The sequence below is a fragment of the Coregonus lavaretus genome, assembly GCF_964263955.1.
Source record: "Coregonus lavaretus genome assembly, chromosome: 19".
NCBI lineage: Eukaryota > Metazoa > Chordata > Actinopteri > Salmoniformes > Salmonidae > Coregonus > Coregonus lavaretus.
This window is the reverse complement of record NC_140006.1, coordinates 28,791,819-28,814,030: the sequence shown is the minus strand read 5'-3', so window position 1 is coordinate 28,814,030 and position 22,212 is coordinate 28,791,819. Positions and strand designations below refer to the sequence as shown.

Here is a 22,212-nt window from a genome sequence, read left to right as displayed (position 1 = left end):
CCTTTGCCTTGATGACAGCTTTGCACACTCTTTGCATTCTCTCAACCAGCTTCACCTGGAATGCTTTTCCAACAGTCTTGAAGGAGTTCCCACATATGCTGAGCACTTGTTGGCTGCTTTTTCCTTCACTCTGCGGTCCAACTCATCCCAAACCATCTCAATTGCACTCCTTCACTCTCCTTCTTGGTAAAATAGCCCTTACACAGCCTGAAGGTGTGTTGGGTCATTGTCCTGTTGAAAAACAAGTGATAGTCCCACTAAGCGCAAACCAGATGGGATGGCGTATCGCTGCAGAATGCTGTGCTAGCCATGCTGGTTAAGTGTGCCTTGAATTCTAAATAAATCACTGACAGTGTCACCAGCAAAGCACCCCCCACACCTCCTCCTCCATGCTTCGCGGTGGGAACCACACATGCAGAGATCATCCGTTCACCTACTCTGCGTCTCACAAAGACACGGCGGTTGGAACCAAAAATCTCACATTTGGACTCATCAGACCAAAGGACAGATTTCCACCGCACTAATGTCCATTGCTCATGTTTCTTGGCACAAGCAAGTCTCTTCTTATTATTGGTGTCCTTTAGTAGTGGTTTCTTTGCAACAATTCGACCATGAAGGCCTGATTCATGCAGTCTCCTCTGAACAGCTGATGTTGAGATGTGTCTGTTACTTGAACTCTGTGAAGTATTTATTTGGGCTGCAATCTGAGGTGCAGTTAACTCTAATGAATGTATCCTCTGCAGCAGAGGTAACTCTGGGTCTTCCTTTCCTGTGGTGGTCCTCATGAGAGCCAGTTTCATCATAGCCCTTGATGGTTTTTGAGACTGCACTTGAATAAATTTTAAAAGTTCTTGAAATTTTCCAGATTGACTGACCTTCATGTCTTAAATTAATAATGGACTGTTGTTTCTCTTTGCTTATTTGAGCTGTTCTTGCCATAATATGGACTTGGTACTTTACCAAATAGGACTATCTTCTGTATACCACCCCTACCTTGTCACAACACAACTGATTGGTTAAAACGTATTAACTTTTAACAAGGCACACCTGTTAATTGAAATGCATTCCGGGTGACTACCTCATGAAGCTGGTTTAGAGAATGCCAAGAGTGTGCAAAGCTGTCATCAAGGCAAAGGGTGGCTACTTTGAAGAATCTAAAATATATTTTGAATTGTTTAACACTTTTTTGATTACTACATGACTCCATATGTGTTATTTCACATATACCGGGCGGCAGGTAGCTTAGTGGGTAAGAGCGTTGTGCCAGTAACCGATAGGTCGCTGGTTCTAATCCCCGAGCCGACTAGGTGAAAAATCTGTCGATGTGCCCTTAAGCAAGGCACTTAACCCTAATTGCTCCTGTAAGTCGCTCTGGATAAGAGCGTCTGCTAAATGACGTAAATGTAAAAAAAAAATGTAAATGTTTTGATGTCTTCACTATTATTCTACAATGTAGACAATAGTAAAAAATAAAGAACAACCCTTGAATGAGTAGGTGTGTCCAAACTTTTGACTGGTACTGTATATAGGCTACTCGTTCAAGAGCTAGAGAGAGGGGGAAGAGATAGGCCAGTGAAGTTGTGTGAATTGTGCAAGAAGGGAACAGTGAAGAAGACAGAGAGATGTGTCAGTTAGAAGATCATTAATATATTAACGCATCATTCGTATAGCCTTTTTAATAGGCTACATATTATAGGCCCGCTAAAGTGAATCTAGGCGACCACCTGTGCTATAGGCAAACCTAAAAGTCCAAAAAATAAATATCAGATTGATGGGTCCTTTTAGGTGGGTGGGTGTGCGTGCATTAGTTCACTAATTCTCTATGTCCATTTAGAAGTTTCCTAAAATAGGCCTAGCCTGTCTGGACTCTTTAATCAGACAGAATAAAAAAAACAGTGTCTTGTTGCAAGGTCAGCATATGTGCGAGGAATGACGACAGGTGCCAGTTTCCTCTCTTATTAAAAATGGGGTGCAATTAAATGAAACGTAGCCAAGCTCCTTTCATGATTCATCCTATAGGATGCATAGCTTATATCCTCATATTTTCAGTCTAATGGTAATAGTGAAGTTGCAGAGAAAAGCCACGAGTTTCTTTTGAGTCTGATATGGCCAATCCTCCCCCCACCCCAACGGTTATGTCGGTGGCCGTGTACATTGGCCTGGCCAATTACCGTCACCTCAAATTCCAAGACAATCACAGCCCGACTTTCAATTTGAAATAGAGGATGTCACTTTTTTAAGCAGGTTAGTGGTTTTTGTCATGAATCTTGTTCTGGAGGTAGCTCTGTAGTGGTCACTAGCTAGCACAGCCACAAAGTCATACAATCAGATTTTAAACCTAACCTTAACCACACTGCTAACCCTAACTCCTTAAATTAAGACAGTCAAATGTTTGTTTTCATGAATTTTTACAAAATAGGCAATTTTGACTTTGCAGCAGGCGTAAGTGGAAAATCGCTCAGTTCTGCCTCCAGAACAAGACTCATGACAATAAACATCAACCTGCCTTTTTTAAAGCCACAACGATTAAAACGATTATAGCCTAAGACTAAAATCTGTAATTTCTCAGACAACAACCCAATGTTGTTTGAGTCATTGAGGTATCTGCTGTTATCACTGACTCATCCTATCCACTGAACAGTGATACCCTCAAAGTATTTCATCACATTTCACATCATTCTCATAATCAGACGACACATCATCTAGGCCTATTCATGGGTTACTAAACATGTTGTTAACTGACCCCTTAACATCAACTTTCTTTCCCAGGATATTAACGAATACAACTAAAAATAGGCCTGGTAGAACATTCCCAGGATTCCCTCGAGAACAACTACAGCCTTAAAAAACAGAACTGTGCCGAGGTCAAAATGTTCAATTTTCATAAAGAAAACAGCTCTCTTCTGGTCACTCTTCAAGTAGGCAGCCATCTTGCATATTAACATGACACTGTGAACAACATCATTATGCTTCTGTTCTCCATTGTATCACTCCTGTCCTTTAAAGGTTCAGGGTCGTTCGATGTCATTTCAGCAAGCCATGACACCCACCATCTCAGATTGTTCTGAAATCCTTTCTGTAGTTAGAAACAGATAAGATTATCATTCCTGCAACATTATTTTGTTTAAATATAATTTGATCTCTGAGAAATTAAGCTAATTGATTGCACTCAAATTGGCCATTTTAATTTATAGGATTCATATAAATATTCAATAAATATAGTACCTAACATCCGATTTGGACCAAACTTGTTTCTAACAATAAGTAAGACATGAGGAATCCAAAGAAAATGCCAAAAGCCTCCCACGGACCTCCCACACCCCACACCAATCCCACCCCAACAACGAGCATGCAGTTCTTTATGTCTGACAAATAGTATGGAGCTGCGGCTCAGAGTACTGTTCCTTCATTCTATGTGATGTATTCTCAGTGAATTTGGTGATTTTCTTTGTCCCCTGTTCATGGAAATTAGTCATTAAAGTTGTTAGGTTTATGTCCCATCCTCCATTCTGATATTACCAGGTTCTGAACACTAGATGGCGCTGTTCATGCTATTAGGTGATATATTTTTCTACATATTGGTTTCCTACCCTGTAAGCAGTTTATGGACAAGGTATGACAGCAACCCATGCTTTGATTTTGTTCACCTGACCACTTAACTTTTTTGCATTTGTGGCACAAATCCAATGCAAGTTAATGGTACTTTTATTAGCATTTTCGCACTTCATATCCAAATCATCATTGTTTTATACTTTAGGGTGATTTGGACATGAAGTGTGAAAATGTTAATATAGGTACCATTGACTTACACTGGATTTGTGTCACAAACGCTAGAAAGTTAGCATTCGAAACAGTGGACAACAAAACCAAAGCATGGATTTCTATCATACCTTGTCCATAGACTGATTACAGGGTAAGGAAAGCAAAATGTCATTTTGTAATTTGGGTGAACTATCCCTTTATTTTTTACCTGGAACAGCACGATCTAGTGGTCAGAACCGGGTAATATCAGGATGTAGGATGGGACATAAACCTAACTTTAATGACTAATTTCTCTGAACAGGAGGAAAAAAACATCACCAAATTCACTGGATGAAGAAACAATACTCCGAGCTGCAGCTCCATACTACTTGTCAGACATAGAGAACTCGTTGTTGGGGTGGGATTGGCGTGGGGTGGGGGCGGATCCATAGGTGGATTTTGACAATTTCTTTGGTTCCTCATGTCTAACTCATTGTTAGAACAAAAGTTTGGTCCAAATCAGATGTTAGGTACTATATTTATTGAATATTATATGAATCCTATCAATTAAAATGCCCACTTTGCAATCGACTATCTTAATTTCTCAGAGATAAAATTATATATTTCAATAAAATAAATGTTGCAGGAATGATAATCTTATCTGTTCCTAACAACAGAAACAATTTCAGAGCAATCTGAGATGGTGGGTGTCGAAATCCTCTTTCTTGTGCTTTTTGAGGTGGAACGACCCTTCAATAATAATCTTTGAAAGAGGAGCAGCTAAAAAGCCTAGAAATCAATCCAATCTATACAGGTCATTACAGTTCCATTACCCAAAGCAGCTCTAGGGAGCTTATAGCATGACCAAGGAAATGCAAAGCCAATGCAGGCTTAGACTAATTGTGAAAAATAATTTATGGTTGCAAACGTCAAGAGAAAACGATACAGAATGGAATCCAAGCTTATCAAAATGCTATAAAAATACTATAAAAACATAGTAGCGGAAAGCAAAGGATGCTGTGTCTAATCACAATATTATTGAGCATCCCTTTCTATTCATTGAAGTGAGAGTGAGCTACCATGACAACAGACCCTGCCTATTGGCCCTGTGTGGCTCAGTTGGTAGATCATAGCATTTGCAACGCCAGGGTTGTGGGTTCAATTCCCACGGGGGACCAATGAAAATGTATCCACTCACTACTGTAAGTCACTCTGGATAACAGCATCTGCTAAATGATTAAAATGTCAACGTAAACATGACTACAGGATGCAGGCTACAGAGACACATTAGTTCAAATTTTGCTAGCAATTCTTAGATCAAACCCTGCCTGATGTAAAGCCATGCAATCAATAAATAGCATTGCAATTAATCAGGCCAGTAAATTAACACTGGCTGAGAGCAATTACATTATGCACTCATCTTCCTCTGATAACAAGTCACAACCATATTGCATAGTGGTGGTAATGCTCCAATCCTATTAGCTACATTTTCACTAGTGAGGAATGTCATTTTCAGAGGGTCAAAACTCCCATCCATCACCTTGTCAATTCCTACTGCTCCTCATCCAGACCCAACAATAGGATCTGACTTATTCATGTAGATACATAGTAAGGTGCCTGAAAATCCCCCACTACTGGTGGTAGCGGAGTGAATTGCTCCCTGATAATATAGAGGTGTTACTGTTTAATTAACAGCTCTTTCTGTAACTTCTGTGTGTAGTCTATGATGGGGCTTGGGAAATAAGCATGCAAAGTATTGGATATTAGGCTACTGCTCAGACCTATGATTTCATATGAATTGAAAGCATGTCAAGAAGAAGAAATGACCTTCGTGTATCTTTGGTTGTTGTCATATTTCATTTTTTGGACATATGATGCACATGGAATTCTGAATATGAGCCTTTCATGTGTTCTAGCCACTTGACAAAAATATGTCATTCAATCTCTCCATTATGGCTCACCTTAAACAAATATGAAATAAAGTAGGAAGTTAGATATATTTCTGTTGGGTGGCAAATATGTACCGGTGCAATGGCAAATACTCTAATTATACTTACTGTGATTTTGGCATGATCGAGCAAAGGTAGCAAATGTACATAATCGCACAAAAGGCTCAACCAATGATGTCACATTATATATGGGGTAAATTATGTCTATGGTTACTGGGAAGTAGATGCTTGTTCCCTCAAGCCATGTGCCATTTTTTCCAACCACGACACTGGTGCTCTTATTGCAACGTTGGAATTGGATATTGAGATGTCAAAATGCACCTCAGTGCACAATGCAATTAGAAAAGCAGCTTTGAAAATTGGCTGTCCATCTTACCATATACGCGCACCCATCCTTGTTGCTGACATAAAGAATCCCCTAGGATTCGGTCCACCAATGGATCCAAGGAAAGAAGTCCCCCACGAAGAGAATCCACGTCGCCTGTGACTGAGTCGGTCTGCATAGTAGAATCACCTTTCCAATAACTTCCAAGTAGAAACTGTGTCCAAAACGGAAAGTCCACGCGTAACGTTAATCCTCAAAGGGAAGCAATGACGTTAGCTACTTAATTTAACTGCTGGTGAGTTAGCTTTATGTCAAAACATTAAAGTTTAACCGGGCTAAGTTCGCTCACGTTTACTAGCTCACGCTAGCTATTTCATTGTTTGGTACCCCTAGCGTTCTAGCTAGTTAGACGAAAGCCCCCCTATCATGTTTTCTTTCAGACTACTGCGGGCTAGCAATCAAGGTTGTAGTGGTCTACTGGTAAAAATACAGTTTTTAGCTATGGATAGCTACACTGTTGACATTGTCGCCAACGGTCTTGTTCCCATATCCTCCTTACTCAGCAATCAGAGGGTAGAGTGCTGCTCCAATAGGACCACGCGCAGAAAAAGTCCCGAACGTCTAGTACGATCCCCTTGTTATTCCAAGCAAATGTGTAGGTAGCCAAATAATACGTTTGTGCGGCCGTGACGTCAATGATTCGCCCATTCTTGAATACTCGAACAGGTACTCACGAGGTAAGGTTTCTCTTCCCTCTTCCACGGGGGTCACATTTACTATCCAAACTTCCACTTCTATCGCATGCCAGCGCAAGAATTTTGGGATCCAGGAGAGAGCAGAGGATCACAGAGCGAATCGTTTACGCATGGGTTCAAAGCAAAGGGGTGTGCCCTGCTATGTCAGATTCCACATGAACAAGAGTAAGAACAATTATTTAGAAGCATCGATGATGTGCATATATTATGTACATTTTTTTTATTTGTTATTAGAAATCTTTGAAGTATAGACTCCAGCAATGGCACACACTTGAATAGTATTAACATTGCAGATATAGGTCTGATGTAGGCTGCAATTGAATATATTTTTTGACTAATAAAAACATAATGGTGCAGCAACTAATTTTCAATTTGATACATTGAATTGATACCTAGCTAATTGTCTTATTTGATTACCATTTAAAATGTGCAAAGTTTTCTTCAAGTGCGTGAATTAAACTACCATACCTCAATGATGTTATTGCTAGTTTTATAATTGATATCATCAATAGATTACATATATACTACCTTTCAGCATGTCTTAAAATACTTGTTTATATCAATGATGTATATAAACCATTGGTTTATGTATTTTCACTCAGACTTCTCTTAACACCAAACTGTGTACTATGTCTCCCCACTGTGGTAAGTATAGTTTTCTCAGTCTGTTGAGAATTCCACCTCAAAATCGTAACCCTGTCATCAACCCAGTCATCTGCTAACTTGCAAAGACAATGCACACATGATAAATGATGGTGGTTCTGATATTTTATTATTAAAAATATTTCGATAGTACATGCAATGGTTGACAAATTCCACTTTGGTTAGTTTAACCGTTTTAGACCTTCTCTGGAGCCTTTGTGAGCATATTTAATTGTGACACATTGTCTATCTTCAGTTTTTGCTTGCTTTAGCTGTGGCTTCAGCTGCAAATATAAATAAAAAGGCATCACTCTCAAGTCATAGATATTCAGTCAGTATACATACACACAATGTCAAAGTGGGTAGCATAGGTTTAGGATATTATACATCCAGGATGAATAGTGTGCTGTGTAGATAAGGAAAAGAAACAAAAGAGGTAGACTTGAATTACGATCCTGCACAAAATCATTTGATAGTCATACTCACGTTGAGTCGTGAGCTTGGACAGAATGGGATTAATAATGTCCTCAAGATGCCTCCTCTGCTCAATGAAGTCTTGGATAGATGGGTTCTTGGCATTCTGGATCCAATCCGACTTTACTGAGCAGGTGTTTGTACATATATTCTAAGTAGCGAGAAAAAATAACTTATTTTTTATAGTTGTAAAAAGGACAAGAGAGAGATATCTACTGGGAGTATAATAGTTTATAAAGTTGATGTAAGTGTGTTACCTTATCCTCCTTGTTGAGTTTCCCTTGAACCTTCTCTGGGTCAGCAATGGTGTCTCTCACATGTGTTACGTAGGACTGCAAGTCCTGCTTAGCCTCTGGAGTGAGTGAATAATTATGTTTTTACATGCAGCACATGCTATGAAAGGAAGTTTATCTCATCTCTCTCTCTCTCTCTCTCTCTCTCTCTCGCTCTCTCTCGCTCTCTCTCTCTCTCTCTCTCTCTCTCTCTCTCTCTCTCTCTCTCACACACACACACTGGCCTCATCCAGAAGCCTATACAAGTGCCTGACTCTCATACTTTCAGTCTATCTCACCTGCCCAGGTAAGATATTCTGCACAATCCATTTTAGAATAACGGGAGGCAACTTCCATGGCCCTCTCCCTGCGGAAGTTCTTCGCCTGCATATCGGCACCAAGTTCCACCAAAGTTTTCACTGTCTCAAGCTGGCCCCAGAGGGCTGCACAATGCAGTGGGGAATAACCTGTATTTGAAAATCAAAATGACTCTTGATATTGTGTATTACTACTAGAGATGTGATCATTTAAAGTGTAACGTGTGTGTGTGTGCGTGCAGTAGTCTAGTTCGAATTATATGGTTGGAACTTGGAACACCTACCTCTTGCAGTACACTCGTTAACTTGAGCTCCATGCTTCAAAAGTTCCCGTACGGTGGTGCTTCTTCCAAGCATACATGCAGTGAAAAGTGCATTTCTACCCATCTCATCCTTTTCCCAGAACAAATCCTCTAGTGGCTCTTCGTTGCCAGAGTTGCACTCGTTTTCCAAATGTTTTTGTAGACCTTCGATATCTCCAGTCAAAGCATAGTGAAATACAGAATTTTCTTCAATTGACTGCATTGTTCTGGTATAGCGTATTATACAACGGTTCATTGGCAAAGTAGTTTTGCTAGATACATAAATTACACGTATTGTTTCCATGGATACAAGGGTCACTCATTTTTCCTTCCCTGCTAACACAAATCCTTAAAAGAAAAGGAAAGGAAGACTACCTGTTTTGTCATTTGATTGGTGTGGAAAGTGTAACGTTATATGCACAAAAGAAAACCTGTAGAAAGTGTATATTCCCCACAAACATTTACTTATTCTTATGTTTTCCTGTGCAATGCGCACATCGGAACTATGTGCCAGTAGAACCAGCCAATAATCGTTCCGAGGGGGACCTTGCTGTGAAATACACAACAATGCAAATTTCCTGTTGATTGGAATTGTATGGAATGTCTAAAGAAATCGTAGCTTGCGATTCTGCAAGGTAGCTTTTGAAATATTGGCGATCTGTCACTTTGCTAGACGTTCGAATGGAAATATAAGGTAAATATTTGTTTTCGACCTGCATCGTTTCTTGATCCAGTAACGATAGCATTTCTCCATGGAAAAGATTTGTGGTTAGCTAACCTAGCCAGCCCGCGTTAGCTCTAGCGGGAAGCGGCTAGCTAACGTTAGCTGCTTTCCTGAAAGTTGGCTAGAGTAGGTAGCTTGCTAAATGCTAACATTTGATGTCTGCGAGATATCTTTTTCGTTTTTAGAATGAAATGCAGTCTGCTAGCTACATAACCCTCTAAATATAATAACTAGCTAGCTAGTAAGCGTCAGTTTTTCCAAGCTTAGTTTGTGGCTTTGTCTAACAGTAGCTTGTTTAGCTAGCTAGTTTGTTGGCTACAGTAGCTAGATTTCAATCTCATCTGTATCAACAGTACCTAGCTATTAGCCTATCGGCCTACTAGTTGGTCAGCTATCTACCAAGGCGTTAAGAATTGGGTACACATTTTTCTAGCTAGTTGTCTTAACTAGTCATTACTTGCATATCACGGTAACCTCAATATGGAAAACGCATTGCTTTCCCCCCTGTATGTTACACTAGTAGTGGCTTGTGTGCTCTAACATCCCTCCCTATAATAAATAGGAACTTATCTCTACCTTGTTGTTCCACTCACAAAGGTTGGCAAAAAGTTGTGGGACCAAAGGTTGTTTTTCTTGTGCATGGACGGAAAGCCAATGCGCAGGTATGTGATGACCAGAGTTATTTTTTGTGTGGCTTGAATGTTTTTTTGTAATTTTTTTGTTAAAAATACATTTTCATCCTTTGACATCCAATGACAATTGTGTCCTGGTTTAGTTAATAATTCTTCATGACAAATTACAGAAATGTCAGTGTTTTTTAAAATGATTTATTATGTAGGCTAGGTTTGTTGTAAATTGTAAAATCAACATGTATAAGTAATGTAATATGATCGAAATGAATGGGGGTTGAGTTCTGTATGCTTCTATTATATAAGTGGAGTAGTTGTCCTCACCTATGACTTGGAAATGACCTCAAAGTTCTCGTTTGAATATTTGCTACTACCACCAAGATCCCCGCGATATGCAACTTTTCAGGGAAGTCAGGAACCAATATACACAATCAGTTAGGAAAGCAAAGGCTAGCTTTTTCAAACAGAAATTTGCATCCTGTAGCAAATTCCAAAAAGTTTTGGGACACTGTAAAGTCCATGGAAAATAAGAGCACCTCCTCCCAACTGCCCACTACACTGAGGCTAGGAAACACTATCACCACTGATAAATCTACAATAATCGAGAATCGACAATAAAGGGTCATCGCCCTCTTCAAAGGGGGTGACACTCTAGATCCAAACTGTTACAGACCTATATCCATCCTGCCCTGCCTTTCGAAAGTTTTTGAAAGCCAAGTTAACAAACAGATCACCGACCATTTCAAATCCCACCGTACCTTCTCCGCTATGCAATCCGGTTTCCGAGCTGGTCATGGGTGCACCTCAGCCACGCTCAAGGTCCTAAACGATATTATAACCGCAAACGATAAAAGACAGTACTGCGCAGCCGTCTTCATCGACCTGGCCAAGGCTTTCGACTCTGTCAACCACCGCATTCTTATTGGCAGACTAAATAGCCTTGGTTTCTCTAATGACTGCCTCGCCTGGTTCACCAACTACTTCTCAGATAGAGTTCAATGTGTCAAATCGGAGGGCCTGTTGTCTGGACCTCTGGCCGTCTCTATGGGGGTGCCACAGGGTTCAATTCTCGGGCCGACTCTATTCTCTGTGTATATCAATGATGTCGCTCTTGCTGCTGGTGACGCTCGGATCCACCTCTATGCGGACGACACCATTTTGTATACATCTGGCCCTTCATTGGACACTGTGTTAACAAACCTCCAAACGAGCTTCAATGCCATACAACACTCCTTCCGTAGCCTCCAACTGCTCTTAAACACTAGTAAAACTAAATGCATGCTCTTCAACCGAACGCTGCTGGCACCCGCCCACCCGACTTGAATCACTACTCTCGGCGGGTCTGACCTAGAGTATGTGGACAACTACAAATACCTAGGTGTCTGGTTAGACTGTAAACTCTCCTTCCAGACTCACATTAAGAATCTCCAATCCAAAGTTAAATCTAGAATCGGTTTCCTATTTCGCAACAAAGCCTCCTTCACTCATGCTGCCAAACATGCCCTCGTAAAACTGACTATCCTACCGATCCTTGACTTCGGCGATGTCATTTACAAAATAGCCTCCAAAACTCTACTTGGATGTAGTCTATCACAGTGCCATCCGTTTTGTCACCAAAGCCAAAACGGCTATAATACCCACCAAACCCACTGGCTCCAGGCCATCTATAAATCACTGCTAGCCAAATCCCCATCTTATCTTAGCTCACTGGTCACCATAGCAACACCCACCCGTAGTATGTGCTCCAGCAGGTATATCTCACTGGTCATCCCCAAAGCCAACACCTCCTTTGGCCGCCATTCCTTCCAGTTCTCTGCTGCCAATGACTGGAACGAACTGCAAAAATCTCTGAAGCTGGAGACTCTTATCTCCCTCACTAACTTTAAGCGTCAGTTGTCAGAGCAGCTTACCGATCACTGCACCTGTACACAGCCATTCTGAAATTAGCCCACCCACCCAACTACCTCATCCCCATATTGTTATTTATTTTGCTAATTTGCACCCCAGTATCTCTATTTGCACATCATCTTTTGCACATCTATCATTCCAGTGTTAATACGAAATTGTAACTATTTTGCATTATGGCCTATTTATTGCCTTACCTCCATAACTTACTACATTTGCACACACTGTATATATATTTTATGTTGTATTTTTGACTTTGTTTTGTTTACCCCATATGTAACTCTGTGTTGTTTTTATCGCACTTCTTTGCTTTATCTTGGCCAGGTCGCAGTTGTAAATGAGAACTTGTTCTCAACTGGCTTACCTGGTTAAATAAAGGTTAAATAAAAAATAAAAAAAGGTGTCTTGGGGTTGGTTAGCCAAGTCTTTCTCAACTCCACGATGTACATCACATCAATGGAGTTGAGCGGAAACGACTGTGGCCGGACTGAACCTCCGACTACATCAAGTTGCTGTCAGTCGATACTTATATATATTTTTATTCTTAAACCCTTGTGGTGTACCTATGTTTGTTCTCTGTAGCTGCGTGCCTTTCATTGTTTGCTGAAATCCATACTTTTTAATAAAACTTTCTTCAATTACAACCACCGGCTGTTTCCTCCTATCAACTGACAGCAACTCGATGTAGTCGGAGGTACACTCCGCCCACAGTCGTCGCAACCCAACTCCACAGAGATGAGAAACCCAGCTAGGGGTTGGTGAAACTGGGAGTGCTAGGCCTGTAGCCAGTATCACTTGCATTAATATCCAAACAGCTGTGGCCCCATGTTTCAAGGCCAATTTGAGTCTTTGTGGTTTGACAAGTTCATCCACGTAGAATCAACTTTCTTTTTAAAGAAGGATCTTATTTGGACCGGTAAGTATTGATGTACCTTGGACCTCCTGTAAAACTAGATTTGAAAGACAGTCCTCTTTTGTTCTGTGTAGTAGCCAATGCTCCCTTTACATTGTGTAGGAGGTCAGACAGTCTCCTGTTGCCACTGCAAATTGAGCTATAATTGGAAGAGCTGATTACTGTTTGGCAACAAGAATTGCTGAGGCAATTGCTCGGGGGGTAACAGATGCAAGCTGAAGAGGCCTTGAATTGCACCGTAGACGATCGAAGTCATAGCCTAGTTAAAAGGGCATGTTTTTGTCTTGGTACTTGGTTCTTTCACATATAGACCTCAACTGTCCATAGTTCAGACATAGCTGATGTCTGTTTAGCTTAAGGAATTAGGCTATTATGTCAACTTTGATTCTGGCTCCCACCAATACCAACATTGACAGTACCAACAATACCAATTATTAACTTGAATTAGGTTTTGTGGTGGCAGTTTTTTGTGATAAATCAATGTTGAATTGTGGATGTTTATCCCTGATCTGTCTGGCTTTATGTGTCTGTTCTGCAGGGGTACGAGCGCACGCCCAGACAATACCGGAATGGACATCACCGCACGCTGCACACTGGGTGACCCCAACAAGCTCCCAGAGGGTGTGCCCCAGCCGGCACGCATGCCCTATGTGTCGGACAAGCACCCTCGCCAGACGTTAGAGGTCATCAATCTGCTACGCAAGCACAGGGAACTGTGTGATGTCGTGTTGGTGGTTGGCGCCAAAAAGATATATGCCCACCGGGTGATCCTGTCGGCCTGCAGCCCTTACTTCAGGGCCATGTTCACAGGCGAGCTGGCCGAGAGCCGGCAGACTGAGGTTGTGATCCGGGACATTGACGAGCGGGCCATGGAGCTTCTCATTGACTTTGCCTACACCTCGCAGGTTACTGTAGAGGAGGGCAACGTGCAGACGCTGCTGCCCGCCGCTTGTCTGTTACAGCTGGCCGAGATTCAGGAGGCTTGCTGCGAATTTCTCAAGCGTCAGTTGGACCCCTCCAATTGCCTGGGTATCCGTGCATTTGCTGACACCCACTCCTGCCGCGAGCTTCTGCGGATAGCTGACAAGTTTACACAGCACAACTTTCAAGAGGTAAGGTGGTCTCTCTTTTGCATACATATGATTCTCTGTGCACTCACTCTCTGAGGCACAATCTTTAATCTGTTTATTTGATCATTTAGAAAATGTCGCTTATCTTACCTCTCTGCTTATAAGAGGAACATTTTTGTTTTAGGATTAGTTTAGCTATTCAATTGAAAATCCACACTGGTTACCCTAATTTTAGCCCCACAGCCTGACAATAAAGTTAACCTAATCCCTTTTCTACATTGTATCTTCTGTTTTCTTTACACACAGTTGAGTATTTCCATTAAGTTAAATCCCCATGTTATTATTATCCTCAGGAAATAACTGCCATGGAACTTTCAGAATTTTCAAATGTGAATTAGATGCTAGATGCTGCTGCCAGTTTAACTTTACTGCCTTACCATGCATAATTCTATTGAGCACAGACCCTGTCTTTTTTTTGGCTTTTAACAGGTTTCAACTGATGAAAGGATGACTGAAGTCGTTTTGCTTACTTTGCCCTCAGGTGATGGAGAGTGAGGAGTTCATGCTGCTTCCAGCCAACCAGCTGATAGACATAATCTCCAGCGACGAATTGAATGTGCGAAGTGAAGAGCAGGTTTTCAACGCAGTCATGGCCTGGGTCAAGTACAGCATTCAGGAGCGCCGGCCACAGCTGCCACAGGTGATACCTGCAGTGTAAACACTTGATCAGTTCATAGTATGAGATAGAATGTTGTTTTCCATTACTCAATAAACTTTATACACATCTTTTAGTTTTAATTCAGAAAGGAAATGTAAGACATAAGACTAGCGACAGTGGAAAACCGAAAATGCTTGTGTGTTTGATCCTTGATTCAGGATATGTTTTCTGGTTGTAGGTTCTCCAGCACGTTCGTCTTCCTCTTCTGAGCCCTAAATTCCTGGTGGGAACGGTGGGATCAGACCCTCTCATCAAAAGTGATGAGGAGTGCAGAGACCTGGTTGATGAGGCAAAGAACTACCTCCTCTTGCCCCAAGAGCGACCTCTAATGCAAGGGCCAAGAACACGGCCCCGGAAGCCCATCCGGTGTGGAGAAGTGCTGTTTGCAGGTTAGTGTCTTAGAACTGTTTAACCTTACAGCATTCTTTCAGTACGTGTGTCTGATCACATCTGCTTTCAAAAGGTTTTCAAAATAACAGTCATGCCTAGTTTGGCCAACATAATGTCCATTGAATATACAAAATATTCCATAGGGTAGGGTTAGAAGAGACAAAGTCCTACAAAGTGTTGTATTTCCTCTTTCATATTCGAAGTTGGAGGGTGGTGCAGTGGGGATGCCATTTCCAGTGTGGAGCGATACGACCCACAGACCAACGAGTGGCGCATGGTGGCTTCCATGAGTAAGAGGCGCTGTGGAGTGGGGGTCAGTGTCCTTGATGATCTTCTCTATGCTGTCGGCGGCCATGACGGGTCTTCATATCTCAACAGTGTGGAGAGGTTAGCATTTCCTTCCCTGTTTCTAAAACAATGTCCATATGTCACCACCTCGTTAATGTTTATTTATAGGGCCTCGTCCCAAATGGCACTCAGTCTCCTACTGTATATAGTGCACTACTTTTGACTAGGGTCCATAGGGTTCTGGTCAAAGTAGTGCACTATATAGGAAATATTGGAACACACGCCAGATCTTATCAAGAGGCTTATCTTCCTTTCATTGTTTAACCTCCTTATCTTACTGTACTGAACTCACTCTCCACAACAGGTATGACCCCAAGACCAATCAGTGGAGTAGTGATGTGGCTCCCACCAGCACGTGCAGGACCAGTGTGGGTGTGGCTGTCCTGGGAGGGTATCTGTACGCAGTAGGGGGCCAAGATGGAGTATCATGTCTCAACATTGTTGAAAGGTTACTATACAGTGTGTTCTATCATGCTGAGGCAAAGACAAATCATCTTGCATCCTAAAATATCACAGAAAGTGATGAGTAATGTGACTGTATGCATTATCTGTTACAGATATGACCCCAAGGAGAACAAATGGACGCGCGTGGCCTCGATGAGCACCAGGCGCCTGGGTGTAGCCGTGGCTGTACTGGGGGGCTTCCTCTATGCAGTGGGAGGCTCTGATGGCACGTCCCCTCTCAATACAGGTACAGATGAATTACTTAGAAAACAGTACAGTAGCTTTCATTGGTCAGCATGTCACTAAAAGGGTGTATACTACTTTATTTATTTATACTTATAAGTCACATGAGAAGCTTCAGAGATCCTAGGAAAAGAGATCCTAGAATCACATAAATGTCCACAAAGTTCCCTACAGAGATCTGGATCGTATTAGTTAGGAGGGACTACCTGAACATGTCCAATAAGAAACACTTGTTATTGTTTTCTTGCTACGTTTTGCTACAGTGTACCCTAATGAATATGACCCTGCTCTAACCCCCCCCCATCTTACCCATGCGTGTTTGCGTTGCTCTTTTGTGAGCACAGTGGAGAGGTACAATCCTCAAGAGAACCGATGGCACACTGTCTCTCCCATGGGCACCAGGAGGAAACACCTAGGCTGTGCAGTGTACCAAGACATGATCTACTCTGTAGGTGGTCGTGACGACACCACCGAGCTGAGCAGCGCTGAGCGCTACAACCCCAGGACCAACCAGTGGTCACCTGTTGTAGCCATGACTTCAAGGCGTAGTGGGGTCAGTCTGGATCTCTTACATTTGACTTTTGTTTGGTTTGGGTGCTTTATTTTAGGATAAGCATGCAAAGTGTTGGGATGAACTAGATGAAATTTGGAAGAATAGGAAATTAATCAAATGTTGCCTTTCACCTGTTGATGTTTGGAGCATTGGTTGTCTTGCAGGTTGGACTAGCGGTGGTAAATGGCCAGTTAATGGCCGTGGGCGGCTTTGACGGGACAACATATCTTAAAACAATAGAAGTCTATGATCCTGACGCTAACACATGGAGGTAGGTGACTGCATGTAGCAGGTTACTTAAGACGGATTACCCTAAGAGTGCTTGTGTTGAACCTGAGAGAACCTTTTATTCATTTTCTTCTCGTCCTCCAGACTCTACGGTGGAATGAACTACAGGCGACTTGGAGGAGGGGTTGGTGTTATCAAAATGACTCACTGTGAATCCCACATATGGTAACACCTCCAGTTTAAAGGCCTCACCGTCACTTGTGCCTCTGAAAGAAACAATGTTTATCATGCAAGGAAGGAAGACTGAGACTATACTAAATGTAACTCATCCACAGCCGTGTAATTGGCAAGCTAAGGAAATGTCTTGAGTGACTCTACAAGATGTCAAGTCTGGAAGGCTTCTCATCTAGTAGCCTATGGTTCATCGCTCTATTCTGTACTTCCTGTATTATGACTTGACACGCCAAGCCAGCCAAGGCCAAGAGGAACCAACTGAATAGGCCTGCATCAATCACATGAGGAACTATTATTTATGACATCACGGAGGCAAACACTTCATTTCCCCTTTTTCTGTTATTGAAATGGGATTCTGCAGCTGCACTTTAGGAGACAGTTCAGACTTGCTGTGTGACCTGTTATACTATACCAACGTTGAGTTTCCATTTAAATATTAAATGGGGCATGATGAAGAATCTTCAAAGAGAACTGTTGTTTAACTGAAAATGTAGGATGTGGTCGCATCGCTTCTCCTGATCCTCATCGTGAATAGTTGATGAACTTGTTAGGCAGTTGTTTGAATCTCCTCTAAATTGAATGCACTGTGATTATGATTATTGTCTAATATTTTTCTATTTTTAGCTGTTTTTATTAGAGGTGGACACTGAGCATAACCTGGAGTTCTACATTCACATCTGGGCGTCAATTGTAAAATTAAAATATTAAATTGTTGGTCGACTAAGTTGTTAGCACTGTGCTGCTTACACAATATTACACTGATTATACCAAGTATTAGGAACACCTTCCTAATATTGAGTTGCATCTCCCCCCCCATACCCTGTTCAAGGGCACTTGAATGGCACACACAAAATCCATGTCTCAATTGTCTCAAGTCTTAAAAATCCCGTCTCCTCCCTTCATCTACACTGATTGAAGTGGACTTAACAAGTGACATCAATAAGGGGTTTCACCTAGCTTTCACCTGGATTCACCTGGTCAGTCTGTAATGGAATGAGCAGGTGTTCTTAATGTTTTATATACTCAGTGTATATAACTGATTCATACAAGATTGTTGTTGCCAATTTAAGGTTGTGTGACAGTGGATATTATTTTAGGAGCAACTCTTTGACACATCACTTGTGCTTTTAACATTATATGACACATTTCTGAGACAGTCTTGCACTTTAATCTATTATAGATTATTCTTGAGGAATGAGTTGCATTGCGGTTGATCTAAGACACAGTAAGGCATAATAAACCGGTTGATGTATTATGCATTTTAACCTCTTCATTGGTGAGCATTCAAAACATGGATGGACATTCAGTAATATGCTTCATTGAAAAAGGACTATCTTAACCTTATCAGAAATTCACTACTTTCATTTATCTACCTGCTCGGCCCTCATATTTAGCCTCACATTGAAGTGTTTTACCATTGTCTTTTCAGGACAACCATGGCTACAAGCAGAACACAAAACAATTTGACATGAGCAGTTGCATTTATGAGTTTTATTCACAAATGTCAATCAAAACACAAGGTCCGCCAAGCAAAAACCGTACAGAAAATGAATTCATAAGATTGCTGATAGTATAGAAGTTGTTTTCTCAGTTGGAAATAAATATCCAACTATTCAGTGACAACTGTGTGAGCTTATTATAGACACTATGTCCTGGGATGTCCAATAATCTATGTAGAAGAACCTTTACCTTCTAACGACGCTTGTGTGGCTTGTGAGCAAAGAAGTGTTCATGTTTGTGGGTGTCTCAGCTTTTCATAGTGGGGTCATAAATTTGTAGCTCAAACTGTTCAGAATATACAGACATCTTTGTGAGAACTATCTTCCTTGTCTCACAAACACTGCTACAGCTCAGCCGCTGTTAATCGCAGAAGAAATAGACGAATCCAATGCACAAACCCAGAAGTCTGTTTTAAAAGGGGTTATGGCACTAAAACACGCCAGCGTTACCGTGGGACTCAAAGCATTTTAATGTCTATATAAATCCCATGTTACCATTTGTCACTGCCATTGAGCATAAACATATTTGATCATGTGTTCTGCTGAAACTATCCCTATGCGTATGTATATCACCCAAATGTGTCATTCTGTTAGTGCTCACAAGTAATTATTAGCTTATACCGGTCATTCAGTGGTAGATCAAATGCTACCTTCTGAAAATGAATGTGTCCCTCTTTCACGCACAAGTATGGAAGCGTTTTGGGGGCAAATGTATATGAAGAAAGATGAGGGATGCTTTATTTCTGCTAAAGGTCTGAGATTTCTCTTTATGAGCTGTAAGCCTTGATAAAACACAGGGCATTTTACCGTTATTAACTGTTGTGGATTTGTCTGTGTACTGACAAAATAACCCATTCTGTTAATAAAAACCTTTTTTATTTCCAACTTTAATAAGCTCAAAAACAATCTGTATTTGAAAAGTATTTACAGGTTCTGTTAACCATTTAGGAAATTACTGCACAGGGATTACAAGGCTAGTTCTCTGGAAAACTAGACTTTGTTAGTTTGCATTTAGCCACCTGATTCACTGTACTGTATATCTGGATTATCTTCAGGAGAACTTCTGCCCAAGTTACTTGATGGCACTGGATTTACCATGTCTCAAACCTGATTATATAATCAATTATCACCCTTACACTTAAGCTTGTAGTGAATATCTATAGAGAACACAAGCAGCAAGAATGGTTATTTTGAAATGTATGCACTTGCCTTTCATACAATACAGCTACTTATGATATTTACAGGAACATAAGTGTAAAACGGTTTAATTTCATATGGACAGTAATTGTGGGGATTACATGTCTTTTACAAGCACAAATGTTGATTAGATGGGCATCTTCAGGAGGGCACATTCTGTCAGCAGCTGCAGGATGGTGGTGATGTAGGTAGGGCTTGCAATCTGTTAAGGAAAAGGGATCGCAGATATGTTTCAGTCATAACATTTCATTAGGATCTAAAGTTCTAGATACTTCTCCAGATGTGTGCATGATATCTACCTTGATTTTTCCACTATGGTGAGAAGAACCCAAAGCCGTGGAGACCTGCATCAGTGACCCAGCAGACAAGTCTATCCTGAAGTGCCTGAAGAAGTGTGACTGCAGCACTTTGATGAACCTGGTGACCTCCTCGATGCTGACATCTGTAATGTCATCCTGCCGCACGCTGTCCCATAGCTCCCAGGCATCTTGTGGGTGGATGGTGTACTTCACGTCCATAGGGGGTAGTGTTGGGAGTGTCCAGACCAGTTTCAGGTACTGGATGTTGATGGTGGGGTGGCACCCAGTCCACAGGGCTGCGAGCCACTGGAGGTTGGTAGAGTTGATACCAAGAGGGCCGAAACAACAGTCAAATGTCTTTTCAAACCAGGATTTGATCAACACTGTGAGAGACTCTGGTCCCCTGGTACAGAGCAAAGGCAAACTGACAAATTCCGATGGTAGTGATCGGAGATATTCCAAGTCACCGTTGACGCAGGTCAGCCAGCCACTCCACACAACCTTCTGAGCGTCATCTTTTGCAGCGAACGCTTGTTTGGAGAGAATCTGTGAGGAAGAGAACAACAGATGATGTTGAACACCAAAGTCGGATTTCACAGAAGAATATAGTATGTACTGTAAATTACATTTTGAGAAAAAACCCTTACCTGTATGAAAACCGTCTCCGCATCTTCATCCATCTCTGCCAACCCCAGGACCACCGAAAAATTGACCTTGAAGCCCAATTCCTGGCCAACTTCAATCGCCAGGCCCTGTTGCTTCTCTGATACAATGAAAGCTGATAGCTGCTTTGAGTAGTATTTCAACTGAGTGTGTCTGAAATGGTACAAAGGTGTGACGTACGACAGCTGCCATTCCTTCGTCACCAGGAGTGCCACTTGATCTGGGTCAACCTGTTTCTAGAGAGCAAAGAGAGAAGTCAGATGGATTCAAATATTACACACTCAAGGGATAATGTCTGAAAATATCAAGTAGGGCTAAGGATCAAGCCTACAGATTAGTCGTGTCAACTTTACACAATGATGTTGAAGAGTTGTGAATACAACCACAATTATTGGTTTTAGCTACTTACTGTGATATCACGTGATTTTGGAGTTCTTCTACTTCTTGGTGTTCTTAGAGCTGTCAGATGGCCTGATGTGTACTCAAGATTAGTTGCTTCAACACAGCTTTGCATGGATCTCCTGTAACTCTTACTCCTTCGTTGTGCCAAGACATTGTTGAGTGGGGTCTTTACAATGCTGTAAAGAACATATCATGTTCAATCAATTCACAGTTAGATTTAATATTTGGCTGTTTTGGCTTCCAGAGCCAATTCGCCCTTTAAACAGAACATGTGGTCCGTGGTCTAACGAGTATGCCCTTTAGTCCAATATTGGGCTAGAGGCACCCATAGCTGTATGGATCTGTGCAAAACTGCTAAATTACAGTAAGTATATATTTTATTTGAAGGATTCTTTCTCGCTGATGAAAGATAAGGACCATTTGTTTCGAAAGCCGTATTGCACTTGATGATTATTAACGTTTCTAAACATTAAAACACAGCATTGGGATTGTAGTTCACATGGGCTAGTCGTGGGAGAAGCTAACCGCAGAAAACTGTAGTGTACAGAGAAGGCAGAATGCCGCCTAGAGTTTTCCAGAGCTAGTTTTGGCTAAGCAGCTGCTGTTTTGATACGGTCTGGTTTCCTCGCCGACCAACAGCTTAGTTAGCTATCTTTTTTATAACGTTAACGTCGATAACAAAGCTGTCTAGCGATATTTATTAATAATAGATAAGCGATCGCAATAGTTTTGTACCTGTTCCGTTCCTCCATGACTGAAAAGAAAATAACAACAGGAAGTGGATTTTGAACATCGCGCTTTCCCATGATGCAACTGGAATCTTGATAAGGAAAAGTAGTCAATTACAGCATCATTCAACATTGACGTCAAATCTATGCGTCGAATCCTTTCATACACTTGAAGATTCAAAGGCTGTTCAATATATTGTATCTATCTACAAAGATTGTAATCGATCCTTTCGTAGTTTGACTACTTT

General features: G+C 41.4%; 4 protein-coding genes across 9 annotated transcripts in view; 1 reads left to right on the top strand and 3 right to left on the bottom strand.

Moving 5' to 3' along the window:
• The window catches only part of LOC311146838 (ras GTPase-activating protein nGAP-like), a gene marked incomplete at its 3' end in the record, with an annotated part of 100,464 nt that extends 93,711 nt beyond the window's left edge, over nucleotides 1-6,753 (bottom strand). For all 4 annotated transcript variants that reach the window (XM_084183435.1, XM_084183437.1, XM_084183436.1 and 1 more), the window contains exon 1: nucleotides 6,067-6,753. In XM_084183435.1, the coding sequence (XP_084039561.1) occupies nucleotides 6,067-6,193 (127 nt within the window). In that variant the 5' untranslated portion in view covers nucleotides 6,194-6,753. The remainder of the gene's footprint in view (nucleotides 1-6,066) is intronic.
• A 783-nt stretch (nucleotides 6,754-7,536) lies between these two features.
• Nucleotides 7,537-10,124, bottom strand: ankrd45 (ankyrin repeat domain 45). 2 transcript variants are annotated; one of them, XM_084183222.1, is made up of 6 exons: nucleotides 10,078-10,124; nucleotides 8,760-8,951; nucleotides 8,458-8,625; nucleotides 8,144-8,238; nucleotides 7,899-8,037; nucleotides 7,537-7,696 (listed from the first exon to the last, which is right to left on the bottom strand). In XM_084183222.1, the coding sequence occupies exons 2-6, from the start codon at nucleotides 8,860-8,862 to the stop codon at nucleotides 7,665-7,667; spliced, it is 537 nt and encodes a 178-aa protein (XP_084039348.1). In that variant the 5' UTR covers nucleotides 8,863-8,951; nucleotides 10,078-10,124; the 3' UTR covers nucleotides 7,537-7,664. The 2 variants fall into 2 exon arrangements, with proteins under 2 accessions (XP_084039348.1, XP_084039347.1); XM_084183221.1 differs by lacking the exon at nucleotides 10,078-10,124 and having other exon boundaries at nucleotides 8,760-9,093.
• On the top strand, nucleotides 9,337-17,890 carry LOC311146685 (kelch-like protein 20). 2 transcript variants are annotated; one of them, XM_084183217.1, is made up of 11 exons: nucleotides 9,385-9,471; nucleotides 10,099-10,163; nucleotides 13,487-14,060; nucleotides 14,560-14,718; nucleotides 14,915-15,125; nucleotides 15,330-15,513; nucleotides 15,779-15,922; nucleotides 16,032-16,165; nucleotides 16,506-16,714; nucleotides 16,879-16,985; nucleotides 17,087-17,890. In XM_084183217.1, exons 2-11 carry the CDS (start codon nucleotides 10,141-10,143, stop codon nucleotides 17,169-17,171), a joined length of 1,830 nt encoding a protein of 609 aa, XP_084039343.1. In that variant the 5' UTR covers nucleotides 9,385-9,471; nucleotides 10,099-10,140; the 3' UTR covers nucleotides 17,172-17,890. The 2 variants fall into 2 exon arrangements, with proteins under 2 accessions (XP_084039344.1, XP_084039343.1); XM_084183218.1 differs by lacking the exon at nucleotides 10,099-10,163 and having other exon boundaries at nucleotides 9,337-9,471.
• A 764-nt stretch (nucleotides 17,891-18,654) lies between these two features.
• On the bottom strand, nucleotides 18,655-22,025 carry LOC311146687 (centromere protein L-like). Its single transcript, XM_084183220.1, has 5 exons — nucleotides 21,972-22,025; nucleotides 21,244-21,412; nucleotides 20,819-21,070; nucleotides 20,172-20,717; nucleotides 18,655-20,074 (listed from the first exon to the last, which is right to left on the bottom strand). Exons 1-5 carry the CDS (start codon nucleotides 21,986-21,988, stop codon nucleotides 20,000-20,002), a joined length of 1,059 nt encoding a protein of 352 aa, XP_084039346.1. The 5' UTR covers nucleotides 21,989-22,025; the 3' UTR covers nucleotides 18,655-19,999.
• Nucleotides 22,026-22,212: the final 187 nt, after the last annotated feature.

What these genes read in the sequence shown, in the direction of transcription:
- ankrd45 (XM_084183221.1), bottom strand. Translation starts at nt 9,081, where the DNA reads ATGGAAACAATACGTGTAATTTATGTATCTAGCAAAACTACTTTGCCA. An exon ending in AACTCAACAAGGAGGATAAG is followed by an intron (nt 8,038 to 8,143) that starts GTAACACACTTA and finishes CTCGCTACTTAG; the next exon opens with AATATATGTACAAACACCTG. An exon ending in GTCCAAGCTCACGACTCAAC is followed by an intron (nt 7,697 to 7,898) that starts GTGAGTATGACT and finishes TTATATTTGCAG; the next exon opens with CTGAAGCCACAGCTAAAGCA.
- LOC311146685 (XM_084183217.1), top strand. Translation starts at nt 10,141, where the DNA reads ATGGACGGAAAGCCAATGCGCAG. An exon ending in TGACTTCAAGGCGTAGTGGG is followed by an intron (nt 16,715 to 16,878) that starts GTCAGTCTGGAT and finishes GTTGTCTTGCAG; the next exon opens with GTTGGACTAGCGGTGGTAAA. An exon ending in CCTGACGCTAACACATGGAG is followed by an intron (nt 16,986 to 17,086) that starts GTAGGTGACTGC and finishes CTCGTCCTCCAG; the next exon opens with ACTCTACGGTGGAATGAACT.
- LOC311146687 (XM_084183220.1), bottom strand. An exon ending in CAAAATCACGTGATATCACA is followed by an intron (nt 21,071 to 21,243) that starts GTAAGTAGCTAA and finishes TTTGCTCTCTAG; the next exon opens with AAACAGGTTGACCCAGATCA. An exon ending in CGGAGACGGTTTTCATACAG is followed by an intron (nt 20,718 to 20,818) that starts GTAAGGGTTTTT and finishes TCTTCCTCACAG; the next exon opens with ATTCTCTCCAAACAAGCGTT.